Source organism: Salvia hispanica, chromosome 3 (assembly GCF_023119035.1).
Source record: "Salvia hispanica cultivar TCC Black 2014 chromosome 3, UniMelb_Shisp_WGS_1.0, whole genome shotgun sequence".
Lineage (NCBI taxonomy): Eukaryota > Viridiplantae > Streptophyta > Magnoliopsida > Lamiales > Lamiaceae > Salvia > Salvia hispanica.
The window spans coordinates 49,252,347-49,266,642 of record NC_062967.1 but is presented as its reverse complement, the minus strand read 5'-3'; the positions used below and the strand labels follow the sequence as shown (position 1 = coordinate 49,266,642).

Here is a 14,296-nt window from a genome sequence, read left to right as displayed (position 1 = left end):
CTTTGGATTTTACTGCTTTCAATTTTTATTTATTGTATTTTTATTTTATTTTCGTTTTTATTTTTATTTTTATCTTTTTAGTAGTTTCTGCAGGCTTTGCAAACTTGCACGTTTTGTGGTGAAAATAAGATAGGGGAGTCTACCAACCATGATCTTATTGTCGCTCTCCGAAAGGAGGTGGAAGAGATGCGAGCAGAAAGAGCTCCGGCAAAGGTTGTAAAATAAAAACGTGTAAGGGAGGTAATTCCAATTATGAATATGTTTAGTCATGGTAACATTGTGGACAGGATTTTATGCATCTTTATTTTGTGTGTTGGGTGGAGAGAGGAAAGTAAAAGAGAGGGAATAAAGTAGAGATAAAGGCGTTTCTAATTTTAGTAATGAGTCATCTTGTTTGAGACAAACCAAAAAGGAAAGTGAGTCATCTTTAGTGGGACGGAGGGAGTACTATTCTGTATTTAATTTTTATGTTTGCAAATATGTCAAGCAAAATAAATATAAAAAGCACCACAAATTAAAGACAAATCCTACATTTACTTAATTAAAAAAAAAAGTTACAACGATAGAAAGAGGGGAAGAGTGGAAATAAAAACAAGTGCACTACAGATAAGGCTGGTCTAAAGCATTCCCAATTGGTGTTGGAGATCATTGATCATCTTCTTGAGGTATTGGGCTTCACCCGGGTCCTCGCACTGCCTGAGGGTGTTGTGCGTGTCCAACAACGTCCTTTGCATGGCGACCCTCACCAAGTCCCCGTAGGCATGTGCCGCAGGTGAAGCTGGGGACGGGATCAGGGACACGGTCGTGCCGGGTTCTGTGAGGTCGTCGTCTTCCCATTTCCCTTGTTCTTGGCAGCTTTGTTGCCAATGGGACGCCGAGTGGATATAGGTGTGCCAGAGCTCTCATCCTCGAACATCGGCTGGTTAAGGTCCATCGGAGGTGCGCCGCTGTCGCTGCTCGTATAATCACGGGCAGCGGTTTTCTTCGTCCTCTTCGACGCGGACAATATGGGCATAATCCCTCCTTGGAACTTCTGCTTATCCTTCACAGTGAGCCAAGCGGAGTAGTGCTTGAACTCGCCGTACATTGATAAGTATGACGCCAACGCCTTCGTGGACATCAGACACACTCTCGCCGCTGCCCTGCTCTCTCAAGCACTTCATATACTAAGCCGAGAACCAGTTGAGCTGCTTTTTCACCTAATCCCAGTGTTTACGGAGTTGCTCTCTCCTGCGCTTTTACGTGGCCGCCGACTTGGTTTTGTTGTAGCGCTCAGTGATGCGCTCTTAGTACGCGATTTGCCGTTGGTTGTTGGCAAACACTATGTCCTCTGAAATATCAACCCAACACTTTGTCAAAAGAACGTTTTCTTCGGGTTGTAGTTCGTCCTCCCAGAGGCGAATTCTTCGTTCTTTTCCGGAGGTGCGGCAACTTCTGGGCTCTGTACATGGTTCTCTTCTTCCTCTCCTTGGGGGCGGAGGCCGAGGCGGGGGCGCGAGCGCAGCTAGGGGACGGCTCCATACATTCCATATGAATCCGTGTTGAAATCCTCATACTAGGTGTTGGCCTCCTAGTTAGACTTGATGGGACCCAATGTATCGAAGGGTCAGTATTCGTCCGGGTTTGTACCCGGCTAACGTGCACCACCGGCGAGTATCGTCAATCTGTAGGGACTATTCGGATTTGGGAAATCACCCGGATTCATTAATTTAAAATAGAGAAAGAGAAGATAGAAGAGTGATATAGAAGTGGTAAGTGTGGTATATATATATACATTTTAGAAAAAATAATTAAAAAAAAAAGGAAAACGCGTTGCATCGTCCGTGTGACCCGCAATGGGGAGGACGATATCGCGGATGATGCGTGTTCTGAGGCATATCATCCGCGGACGATGCATCGTCCACCTTGCTACAGTGGCAGAGTGGCAGAAGATAGCACGCCCGATGCATCGGTGGACTATCGTCCGCCCCACTGTGGATGCTCTTACATTGCTAACGCTTCTTTAAATTGTTAACTACAACTAAATAATATGCATTAGATCTTCAAATCATAGGCCAAGATTATTCAACTCCGAGTATCAATACATTATACAAAAAATGTCAATAAGGGTATTAATTACAATTAACAACAAATTAGTTATAACTAACTTTTGAAAATTATCACAAAACTTTAAATGCATATAACTATCACAATTTAAATTATTTTTGCACACAACATATATCAAATGAAAGATAATTTTATAAGGATTCTAACTGGATCTCACTTGTATATATTCCGATGTCAAATTTTGAAAAAATATTATTCCATTTTCGTATTTTTATGGAGCGGTTTAATGTCAATGTAACTACCATAATATGTCAACATAATATGTAAAAAATATTATTTCGAAATTGTGTTGACATATTCAAGACATAAACGAAATTAAAAATACTGTCTAATTTAAATTTTAAACTACTTAAAAATATTTTCCAATTTAAACTACAGAAACGATGTAGTTATAGATTATGCATAAAAAAATTGTACTTATAGATTATGCATCAAAAGAATGTAGTTATACATTGTGCATAAAGAAATAATAATGACGACAAGACCGCCACCTTAACTAGATTTGTGCTTCTTTGCTCGGCCACGAGGAAGTGGCAAACCATCTTTCTTTGAAAGCGTGGGCTTTAGGGCCCAGGCAGGTGATTCATCAGGACCATATCGATAATCAAAGAAAATTTCTTCTCCAGCTTGGATTTGCTCATTAGCATAGATACCAACACGGTGATCACCAGCCACCAGCATTACCTATATATTAAATCCTATTTTAATAAAAAACAGAAGTATACATTTTTATAGAAAACAATCAACGGAAGATGAATACCCTCGCGTAGCAGTTTGGATTTGATGAGTGGTTTGCAAATTTCAACTTGTCTCCCTTGCGGTATGCATCAATGACATACTGAAACAAGACAACTCTATAAAAATGTTGTACACGGCCACCAAGATTTTTCATATTGCTTAACAGCAGTTTCTCAATCGAGAAACACACAACAGACATACTAAAAATTGTATTTCGGCCAAATGCTACACGCTAGGCTTGACACATTCGAACTAAGGTTCAATGGACATTAGCTGCCCTTAGCTTACAAATATTGAGTTTACCTAAAAGATTGGTTAGTTTATTTCTCAAAGAGTAGTGCTTCATACATTCAAATCAAGGTTCAACGGGAAATAGTTGCACCAAGCTGACAGAATCTATTTCTAAATATACATCCAGTTATTGTTTGTTTAAGCAAGATTTATTAATCATAAATAACCAGTTCGTTCAATTTGCTCATTTACTCGTGGTAAGCAAGGTTTTATGTTATCCTATCATGGATATTAAGAAGAGTACAAATACGAGAATAGTGATATGCAATCTTCCTCTATTACTATAGTATATCAGTGGAATAAAGAGGCTACTTGGTATGGTAGAATGAAATGAGTCAATGGAATGATATTCTTACCTCCATTCCATTCATTTTCTTGGTATTATTTTTTTTTAGGAATCACTATTCCATTCCACATGGGAATAGTCATTTCATCCATTTTGCTAATAATGAACATTCCTTTTCATTTCATTCTCTTTTCCTTTTATTATAGATTTTAATAAAATTATAAAATATATTATATTTTTAAATTCAATATCACTCAGGTTAATAATTTTTAAATTTTATAATAAAACTAAAATTTAAGATTTTTTAATTATTAAAAAAAATCCACATTGCACACACATTGCACACACTACACACATTGCACACACACGCACTATGCACACTATATGCACACTATACACACACTACATAAATTACATACACCACACACACTACACTTAATTTACCCACACTAAACAATCTTCCTTCCATTCCTTCCTTATTTCATTCCATCATACCAAGAAGCCCCAAAATGATTGAAAAAAGAAGTGGTATAGAGATAAATTAAAGCAAATGTGGTTTGGTCAAGAAGATGCTGCTTACCTTGTCATTCAAGTTAAAGAGGTATGACATATCGGCACGATCATATATCTTTCCTCGCCTATCTGCTTCTTGATGGGAGATCAATTCACCGGTATATTCTCCAAGGTAATCATCTTTGTTGACAGGATTCTGAAATTACACATCCCATTGTAACTAACCATAACACGACTACAATCATGATGATAGAAGGCTGCATTTATTTTGTACCTTAACAAATGCTCCCCAACCAACAATATCTGACTTTGCTAAGAGGATCTATCAATGGAAAAAGTAAGTAGTTTTCTAGGCAGAGTCAATTACATGAGAGAAATTAGATGTGATCTGAAATCAGTTACCCTTTGATGTTGCCTCAAAAGGAGCACCATGTTGGCACACTGACTGTTTCCTCGTCTTGGCGGCCCCCTCAACGAACCGTCACCACAACTGCACAAAGATTGAATTCTTTGCTCAGGGCAGCTAAATATTCTTATTTTTCTCTTTGGATGTATTTAACATACACACAAACAAAAGGGAACCTCAAAAGTATAATGTATGGGTGAAACGGAAGTTCAAAGAGCACACATCAATATGTACGTGCCCATGGAGGTTGAATGGATAATATTGGGGCAAGAATCAGTATCACAACAAATTTCGCAAAATAGTTAGTTTCACAAAAAAAAGTTACTAAAACCTGCTTTATAACTTTGAAAATGCACGAGCATCAGTAGTAGGTCACGAAGAACATAATACTGACATTATTTATTCAAAAGTTTCTCCATGAGGAAAATAACATATTTTAGTATCACAAATGCATTGTCCTTTTTCAATAAGACCATCAACACTTGTGTTTCTATCTATGTGAGTAAAATAACTTTGAGATGTGGGATATTAATTTAAACCAAAAAGAGATACTAGGGGAAATGCAAGCCATGGTGGAGTGGGAAATAGAGGTGAAGCCAGGGTATTCAACATAAGTGAAAAAATGGATGGTATAAAAAGATGTAAAAACGAGAGGAGATTATGACACTAAAACTCAATACCTAATCCAACAACTCCGGCAAACATCTGGATCACATTCACGTTTAGCTGCAAAACAGGGGCATTGTTGGCTTTTACATTGACCTTTAGCACAATAGCACCCTCTGAAGCGATTTTTGCACCTTTTTGAGCACCTGAAAGTAGATAATAAAAGAATAAATGAAGGAACCACAACGCAATAAGATTTTTGGATATTCAACATGTAGAGGAACACCTATGTATGAATACATCTAGTCAGCACAAATGTGTCGCATTAATTCCTGAGTATGGAACTATACACATTCGCAATGCTGTTGAATAAAATTGATATGGAATTTAGAGTACCCGCAGTATTTCTCACAACAAGCTCCATTCTGGAGGCAAGGACACTGCTTCCCACACGTTGGCTGGCAAATACATGGAGAATATTGCTTATATGGGATGTCCTTTCCCTCCACAATCATTCTCCACAAGGACTGACGGTACTTCCTTGAAGACTTAACCTTGCCCTTGCGCACTCTTCCCCTTTTACGACTTATTCTTGATTTGCCCGGCATATCTGGCTCCTGATGTATCCTCAGTAAAATCATTATACATTCAACAGCTCAACCCATGTTTCCAAGAATGGATCATCAAAAAAATTATTAAGTTGTTCAACCACTTTCAGAACACAGTAATAGTAGGTATAGTTCCTTTTTCATTTTATCTTCAAACTTAAAAAAGACCTCTTAGATGTATAAGGGCCATTAATTATTAGGAAAAGCTAAGAAAAGACTACAAACCATAAGATCCATGCCATCCCTCCCAGCTTCAACAAAATTTGAGTTTACCTTAGCTGAAGATCCACAAGGCATTACGGCTCCATCACCAGACATGTAAATAGATACTTCTTCGCAAGTTTTCAGACCAACGAGCAAATTCCGAGCTATAAAACAACTATATGAACAAGACATTTGTATTAACTTTTAACAATATTGCAAAAACAGATTCAGAAACGAGGTTTAAGAGTTCCTAAAAGTACAAGAAACGCATATACATCAAAATATTTGTAAATAGATAGATTAAGAAGTCTTAGAACTCTTAGAGCAAAAATATTATTAGGAAGCCTGAATACTCCCATATAATATATTCTAGATACGTGACTGCAATCTTGTTCCTCTGCATTAGACTCAAACTGGACCATGACTCACCTGATATACTCTAAATTTTTATTGGTATCAGATTAATCAAGATATTCTGACTTAAACGAGTATACAGTTGATATGTTGAAATAAACCTTTCTAAGCAAGTTCAAATTTAACTTCAAAGACCTCTGATCCAATAAATTCAAAATATCAGATACAATCAAGGTGATATTCTTGACCATAAAAACAATTTCCACATACCTATTTCTTCCAAATATTTGTAATCCCTTGAGGTATAAGTCTTTTTCCAAAGGGCTCCAATTGCTCCATTTAAGTGAAGCTTTGATTGAATTTCCTGTAGATTTGCATGTCTGCTTCACATAGATCTCAGTCATATTCGCATGAAATAATATTGAGATAAAAGATGGAACATAGTTAAGTCTTATATGGAAGATAATCTATTATACTGGATATTCTTTGACAATACCTGAAGATAACATTGATCTCCACACGGCTTATGGTCCACTTCTGTAACAAATTGACCAATTTGTTTTTCATTCTGCCAACCATAACTTATTCAAATCAACATATGAGAATATATCAAGCAACTGAAAATAACCCAAGCAAAACTTTTGCTTACATGACAAGTTGGAGCTTGGGAACAACAATGTAAACGACAGTTAAACACCTGCGACGAAGAAAATGTACATACATGTAATAAAAAAAATATAATGTGAAACCCAAAAGCTTATTAAGACCCATACATACTGCAAATTACATATTCTGAAGTTTAGCTTTAGCACAGTGCGTAGCCCGAACTGAACCAACTTGAATATTTATTTTTCAACGGTTAAAATTGGATGATACACTACTTGGTTTTTACAGTACCATTGAGCGGTCAATGATGGAGGATTAGTCAAACGATATTTAATGATATTTGTATGTGTATTCAATATTTTTTGCAACACATACTGAGTTAAACAATTTTCACATACCATCTATGTGAAATGAACCCCATGATTTATGTATAAAAAATTTTGATGGAAGAGTATAAGTGAAGTTGATATTATGTGGACTGGGCGTACTGACATGGGCATAAGAAGTCTGTGTTTCACTGTTTTGCATTCTCAATGTATAGAAAATATAAATAAGCTCTGTTTGGTACACAGAATTGTAGGTGTGAAATTGAAGTCTTTAATTCCAAATCTAAATCTAGTGTTTAGTAATACTTGAATTTGGAATTGAATATTCCAAATACTTTAATTCCACGATGTGAATTTCATATCAAAAGTAGTGGAACTCCAAATATTTATAAAATTACACAGGCACACACTGCACATATTCATACACTGCACACACGTTGCACACATTTACACACACTGCACATATTCATAAACACACACAAACTCACACATTTGCGCACACTGTACACACAAGGCAAGACCACATACCAAACAACGACGACAAAATAGATTGTCAAAAGAATCTAAAGCAGTACTGAGGCTTTGGCCCAAGTACATATTATCTCCAGATATCTTCTCCTTCAAAGGTTTCTTCTGTATCTCCATTTGTTGATCTGTTTCCATGAGCACAGTGCAACGCTCCTGCATATCACAGGAATGAATACATCACAACAATAGAAATTACGTGAAAGGTTTTGCACAGAGAAATTACTTGAATTTCCTGAGAGGATCCTCCAACAAACTGGGTCAACACATCAACAACTCCATTCCCTATCCCACACTCTGAAAAAGCCATGCTGTGATTCCAAATAAACATGCCATAATTTAGGAGTTCTTAAAGAAAATAACATGCTCACATCAACAAAAATAATTTAAATTTCTAAAAACATATCAGTATTAAAAACTGACCGAATAAGACGATCCTCCCCATCAGAAAATTTATGTTTCTCATCCTCCAACTGCACTAGATCATCTTCGTTGTCGCTACAGATCAGTGCCTCATTGCCATGATGATCATAATTAATGTGTCTACGCCGATCATCAGCCATTATCTTATTTCTGTGTTGTGTGAACAAAACTCAAGTAAAAAATAGCATGAACAAGTTTATGTTAAAAGACGAACAATTGCTCCAAGGTATGGCTCTTGTTAAACCCAAAAACTAAGGGGCTTCTTGTGCTTGGTAAGCGTAAGAAATACAAAAGGAATGGAATTTTTATTCATTGATTGATTCCATAAAAAATTATTTATTCAAAAATATTTTTGCCAAATATTTTGGATCATACTATTATTTTGTACTATACATGTAAATAAGTGCATGTGTGTGTATGTATGTGCGGATGTGTGTATATGTGTGCTGGTGTGTGTGTGTGCGCGCATTGTGTGTGTATATATGGTGTGTGTGTATTTGGTTCAGTGTGTTGTACGTGTGTGCATGTGTGTGGTATTGTGTGTACGTGTGCAAGTAAACCCTAAACTCATTTTTGGGGTAGACAATTTCTACAATCATACACCAAACCAAAACTCATTTTTGGATTTTATTTTTTTTTTCAATAGAAGAACACCATATTTGGCGTTACTGCAAAATTTTTGTGAGACAAATACCCAAAAAATAGTGTAAATTTTAACTATGGTGTAAATGGTTGGAGTAAAACTACTTTTTGTGTGACACATACTTAAAAATGGGTTTGAGTTTGCTGTAAATGGTTGGAGATGGCCTTATAGTAGTATTATGGAGTACTTGAGAAGAAAAGAAACACTATTATCGGCATTAAGGAAAGGAAGAGTAATGACGAGAATTTTGGTACCTATCCAAGAAAATCCACGTAGTATAGGAAGGTATCCTCTCGATAAGAGGAAGTTTGGTTGTTTCAGAAAACACAACTTCTTTCTTGTTATCGGTATCGTCTTCAGATCCTTGAACAAGTCCACTGAGTTTACTGAGAGGGTGGTTCATCCTCAAAGAAAGGTGGTTGCCTGAACTACTCGTTGTAGAATCAACCCTTGATGCAGCCAATTCTTTGAGGTGAGAAACATAAGATTCAATGTTTTTGCTATTGTTTTCAAGTTTTTCCTACAAAGAATAGTGGCTATCAATCATTAGTGCTCGCACAACAGACAATGGAAAAATCATCAAAATAATTCACTCAGTACATCTAGATTTAAGGATGATAACTCAAGATTTAAACATATTTTATTATGATAATAAAATAGAAACAACAATTAGAGCATCCACACGCTGCCACTCGGAAGAGCCCAGCTCATGCCGTCGGCACGGCAAGCGACCAGCTCACCGTTGGGCTTGTGCCGACTCGTGCGAAGAGCGTGCACTCTCTGCATCGGCTCAACGCGCCCGCCCACGTGTCGCGACGTGGGTGAGCGGTGACACCCACTCGCCCCAGCGAGTGGGCATCATTTTAATAGTTTTATTTTAAATCATAAAAAATCTCAAAATGTTTTTTTCCACTTTCCAAAATAGCTCTTTTTTATGACTGTTTTTTCAAAAAAAAATTAATTTTTTAAAAAAAATGTATCTCCAATCCATCCAGATTATCTATAAACACACCCATTCATCACTCATTTTTTTTTACATCAAATCAAACTATGCCTCACTCATACTTCGCTCACACAACTATTTTGCATCAATTCAAATATTTGGGGGCGAAATTCAGCAACGAGTAGTCGGTTCATCTAATCGAACATATATCGGCTTGTATTTTAAATTTTTAGGAGTTGAAATATGTAATTACTCCCTCCGTTCCGCTTAAGATGACACGTTTTCCTTTTTAGTTTGTCCCAACTAAGATGACACATTTCCTTTTTTGATAACTTTCTCTCTCCAATTAATACACTCAACCACTTTTTCTCACTCCTATTAAAATATTCATCTTTCTTTATCTCTCTACTTTAATACTTACACCCACTCTCTCTCTCCAATTAAACACTTTAACCAATAACTCCTAAAATCTCGTGCCGGCTAAGCAATGTGTCATCTTAACCAGGACGGAGGGAGTATTTATTTTTTTAGAAATTTGTACTCCCTCCGTCCCAATTTAGGAGTCCCGATTGAGTTCGGCACGAGTTTTAAGAAATATAAAGGAAAGTTGATGAAAAAAGATAGTGGAATGCGGGTCTTACTTTTTTAAATTAGTTTTTTAATAAAATGTGAGTGAAAAAATGTTAGTGGAATGTGGAGCCTAATGCCATTCATGGAATATTCTAACCGGGACTCCTAAAGTGGGACACCGAAAAATGGTAAACCGAGACTCCTAAAGTGGGATGGAGGGAGTAATATAATTTGGAATTTTTTAATGAAATTTTATTATTAATGAAATGCTTTTAGTAAATGTATTTAAAATTGAATAATAGAATAGTAGGACCCATGAATAGTGAAGAGCATGCTATTGGAGAAGATCATGGTGGTGGGTATTGCGCCTTAGCTAAGAGCTGAGAATAAAATATGAATGAGTAGGGGCGGGCACGGGCCCATGAATAGTGAAGAGTGTCCTCTGTTGTGGATGCTCTTAGATTAATATGGACTTGTAAACAAGAGAAAATAGGTCAAACTTACTTTAATTGAGACAAATCTTTCATTTTGAATTTGCATTTTCATATATGAGAGTGACGAAGCCAAGTTTGCTTTAGAATCAATCCCATGTTCCCCGATCTGTTTCTGTCAAAGAATGAGTATAATTAATACACAAAAAATAAGACACACTACAAATTCACTAATCAAATCAAGTATTCAACCACACATTTCGATCGTAATTAAGTTACTAACAAGACTAATCAACATAAACGAAATTAATTCCTACAGGGTACACATATGTTACAAAAGACGTATCGCTCTCCTGCACTCAACACTCAAAATAGAGGAAATAATCAAAAGATAATTCACCTCGTACATTCTTCCCCACTCTCAGTAAAAGAGTACAAAATAAATAAAAAACATGAAAAAAGACGAAGTCGAACCTTGAATTTAGATATGGAGACCATGACTCTGCTTTGACGATGATTTTTTTCTTAGATCGAGAAACAGAGAGTGCGATCGAGAGTCAGAGTGTAATAGTGAGAAATAGAGAGTGAGATATTAAAAGATGAAGTGGCGATGAAATTCCGTTATATAGACAAGAAAGTATAATTATCTTAGTTTCACTTTTATTATCTTAGTTTCACTTTTTTTCCATTTTTACGCGTCCTCTGGTCATAAAAAGGGCGTGGAAATTTTTTAACTCCCTACTATTTTCCTTGGTAAATTAGTGTGAAATCACTTATTTAGAATTAAAAAATTAATAAGATTTTAATTGCCAAAATTTTAAAATAATAAATGAAACATAATTAACATTTGACTCGTTAAAGAAAATTTTAACTAATTCGTAAAACATAGTAGTTTGAATCAATTAATGATTAACCACTAGTATTTTTATTGTTAAGAAGATAAGAGAGAAATAGTAAAAAAAAAATTATTACTACAGCCCATATCTTTAGTTTGGGTGTATTCAAATTTCAATGAAAAAATATGTTGGCATTATCAGATTGAATAAAAATAAATTCTAGTAAGAAGTGCGGTGGCTTATTAATACCCATATCTTTAGTTTGTATATATTCAAATTTCAATAAAAATATGTTGGTGTCATCGAATTGAATACAAATAAATTCTAGCAAGAAGTACGCTGGCATTGTAAATGTGAAAAGCATATTTCAACGGAAAGCAGTTTAATGTAAACAGTGAAAAGCGTGCTGGCATATTAAATTGAGAAAAAGAACCTCGCAAAGAAAAGCACAATGGTTGAGAAAAAGAATCTCAGCGGAAATCACAATGACATAGATATTTAATTGAGGAAAAAGTTTAGAGTTAGTCTCGTGCATCTCACTTAAAAATAATCAAATTAAATTATGTTTAAATACAATAATTAACTTCATAAATATTGCAATTAAAGTTTCATCATTCTAGAGATATAACAAATTTATAGAATGTCTCAATAAAAAGTTTCATAATTCTAGAGACCGTTATGTCCGTACTCACCTTGTCACACACCAAGAAAACCTCTTTCCATTTTTGAATCCAAAATACCCAAACCCAATTACTCGTTTTCACCACCATATTCAAAGCCACATTTTCCAAGAAACAACCCTTAAAAAACCTATATATATCCACATTCTCCCCTTCACTCAAATATTTCAATTTCTTTCACATTCATCAAATATCTTCGTGCCTTTTTTCCATAACTCAAACCCTATTTATACATATATTGAAAATGACAGACAAATACCAGCCGGAGGTCCAGCAGGAAGACGAGGAATATATAGAGACTTATATTGTTGAATGAAAACAAGAATAAATACAAATATGCATATAAAAATAAAATAAATGTTTACGTTTACAAACACCAAATATAGACGACTTTGACTAGCAGATGAGGCCCGGAAAAAGTGCCTTGAATAATACTTGAGGAATTATATAATGTGATGAAGATGTATGCATTCATCATATCTAGCAATGAAAACGTGGGTGCAGTGGTTAATGTTACTACTTCTCGAAAGTTAAACGTAAAAGCATCATTCATTAAATGTGCGTTGGGTTTGAATTGTTAAATGCTGAGATGCTATTGGAGGGTGGTAGCCCGCCATGCATATAGTCACGCCTTGAATTATTTGTGTTTTAAGGAAATAAAATAATTTATTTAAAAAATTGATAAAATTGTACGCCACTATATTTAAATTTTGCATAACACCTTCTTTTTATATCTAGTTGGCATGAAAGTTGTCAATTTAAATAAGACAAGTGTGAGTTTGAAAACTATTATCAAGCTAATCTTAATCATTCTTTGCGAATGAATTTAGAGCTCATCTCATTAATTTACAATATATATACCGACCCATATATATAGTCCAAACTTGCCAGACTAATTATAATTATCATTTGGAAGTGGCTGCCTTATTATTTAATTTTCATTCCATACGAGGGTGGGCTCATGTGAAGTCATTCACATGGTGCACATAAATCTGACATTCTCAATTTTGTTAAATATAATCGACAATATTTTTCTATTGATCTTTGCAATCATTTTCAGAAACGAAATGAAAAAGGGAATTGGGAGGCTACCAAATGTAAATCAACGTAAATAATGAATAAGAGATCACTAGTTACACAAGTAAAAATACAAATGTAAAAAACCTAAACTATAAAAAAATACAAACTCAAATGAAAGCAAAGAGAGATCAAATTAAACTTGAAAAGAAAGTAAAATAAATTAAATATCAGTTGCAGTTCAAATTTTCCACCTGCCTAGTGCCCAAATTGACATCCCAATCACATTTCATTTCACCAGATTTCTTCTTCTTGATAACCTTAAACAAATGCACCTTCCCACTCAATTTTGCTTGGCTGCTGAGCTTCAAAATCCCTGAATTGATCTCACTCCTCAATTCACTACCCGATGCCTTGGCCGTGCTCACATCCACGGATATCTCAAACTTCTGCGTTTTCTTGGCCTTGGTGCGCCCCTCGGGGATGACATGCTCCCCGAGTGGCACACCCTTGTGCAGTATGACGAGGGTGCTCTCGTCATACTTGAAATGGCCGAAGTTGGTGTTTTTAATTGTGAGCTGCGCGCGCAGCTTCATGTTGATGGAAGTGGCGGTGCTGTTGCTGGAGCTGAAGCTTTCGACAACCATAGCGTTGAACCTCACCTTCGGGCTTTTGATCTTCATAACTGTTAGAGCGAAGACCAAAATGACGGCTGTTTGGAACACTATGAATGCTGCAACGTATGCTAAGCATTTCTTTCGGCTTCTTCTGCCTTCTCCCATTGATATTTCTTTCTTTTTTTGGTGATTGGTTTTGGAATGAATTTGTGAGCTGTGATGAATAGAATTTGATGTGTGTGAATGAGATGATGAAACTAATGGATGGTTTGTGTATGTATATATAGAGAGTTGGGTAGCTGAGTATTGAGTAGTGGATACATCATGCATTATAAAGAAATACAATTTGAGACACCCAAAAACGTGGTTAACTAACGTAGAGTGAAGACGACTTTGACTGCCATGAAGATTCCTAGAATATATTGTAATCTTCCTATTCTAGTATTAAATTTGGATACCATGTCACAATTTTGACTTTAAGGTCCAATTTTCTATTCACTGAAATGATCAATTGCGCCAATGCATAAGCTTTAGAAATTTACATGTCACAACGAAAACACAAACGCA

The 14,296-nt window shown here is 35.7% G+C and overlaps 2 protein-coding genes across 2 annotated transcripts; both read right to left on the bottom strand.

Moving 5' to 3' along the window:
- Positions 1-2,598: 2,598 nt before the first annotated feature.
- On the bottom strand, positions 2,599-11,077 carry LOC125210397 (histone-lysine N-methyltransferase EZ3-like). The gene is made up of 17 exons (XM_048109956.1): positions 11,054-11,077; positions 10,653-10,754; positions 8,890-9,155; positions 7,993-8,142; positions 7,796-7,880; positions 7,573-7,725; positions 6,762-6,809; positions 6,609-6,680; positions 6,383-6,495; positions 5,780-5,933; positions 5,343-5,563; positions 5,021-5,152; positions 4,337-4,424; positions 4,209-4,256; positions 4,002-4,130; positions 2,867-2,944; positions 2,599-2,790 (listed from the first exon to the last, which is right to left on the bottom strand). The coding sequence occupies exons 1-17, from the start codon at positions 11,075-11,077 to the stop codon at positions 2,599-2,601; spliced, it is 2,055 nt and encodes a 684-aa protein (XP_047965913.1).
- A 2,116-nt stretch (positions 11,078-13,193) lies between these two features.
- LOC125210396 (late embryogenesis abundant protein At1g64065-like) lies at positions 13,194-14,059 on the bottom strand. The gene has a single exon (XM_048109955.1). It carries the CDS (start codon positions 14,057-14,059, stop codon positions 13,343-13,345), a length of 717 nt encoding a protein of 238 aa, XP_047965912.1. The 3' UTR covers positions 13,194-13,342.
- Positions 14,060-14,296: the final 237 nt, after the last annotated feature.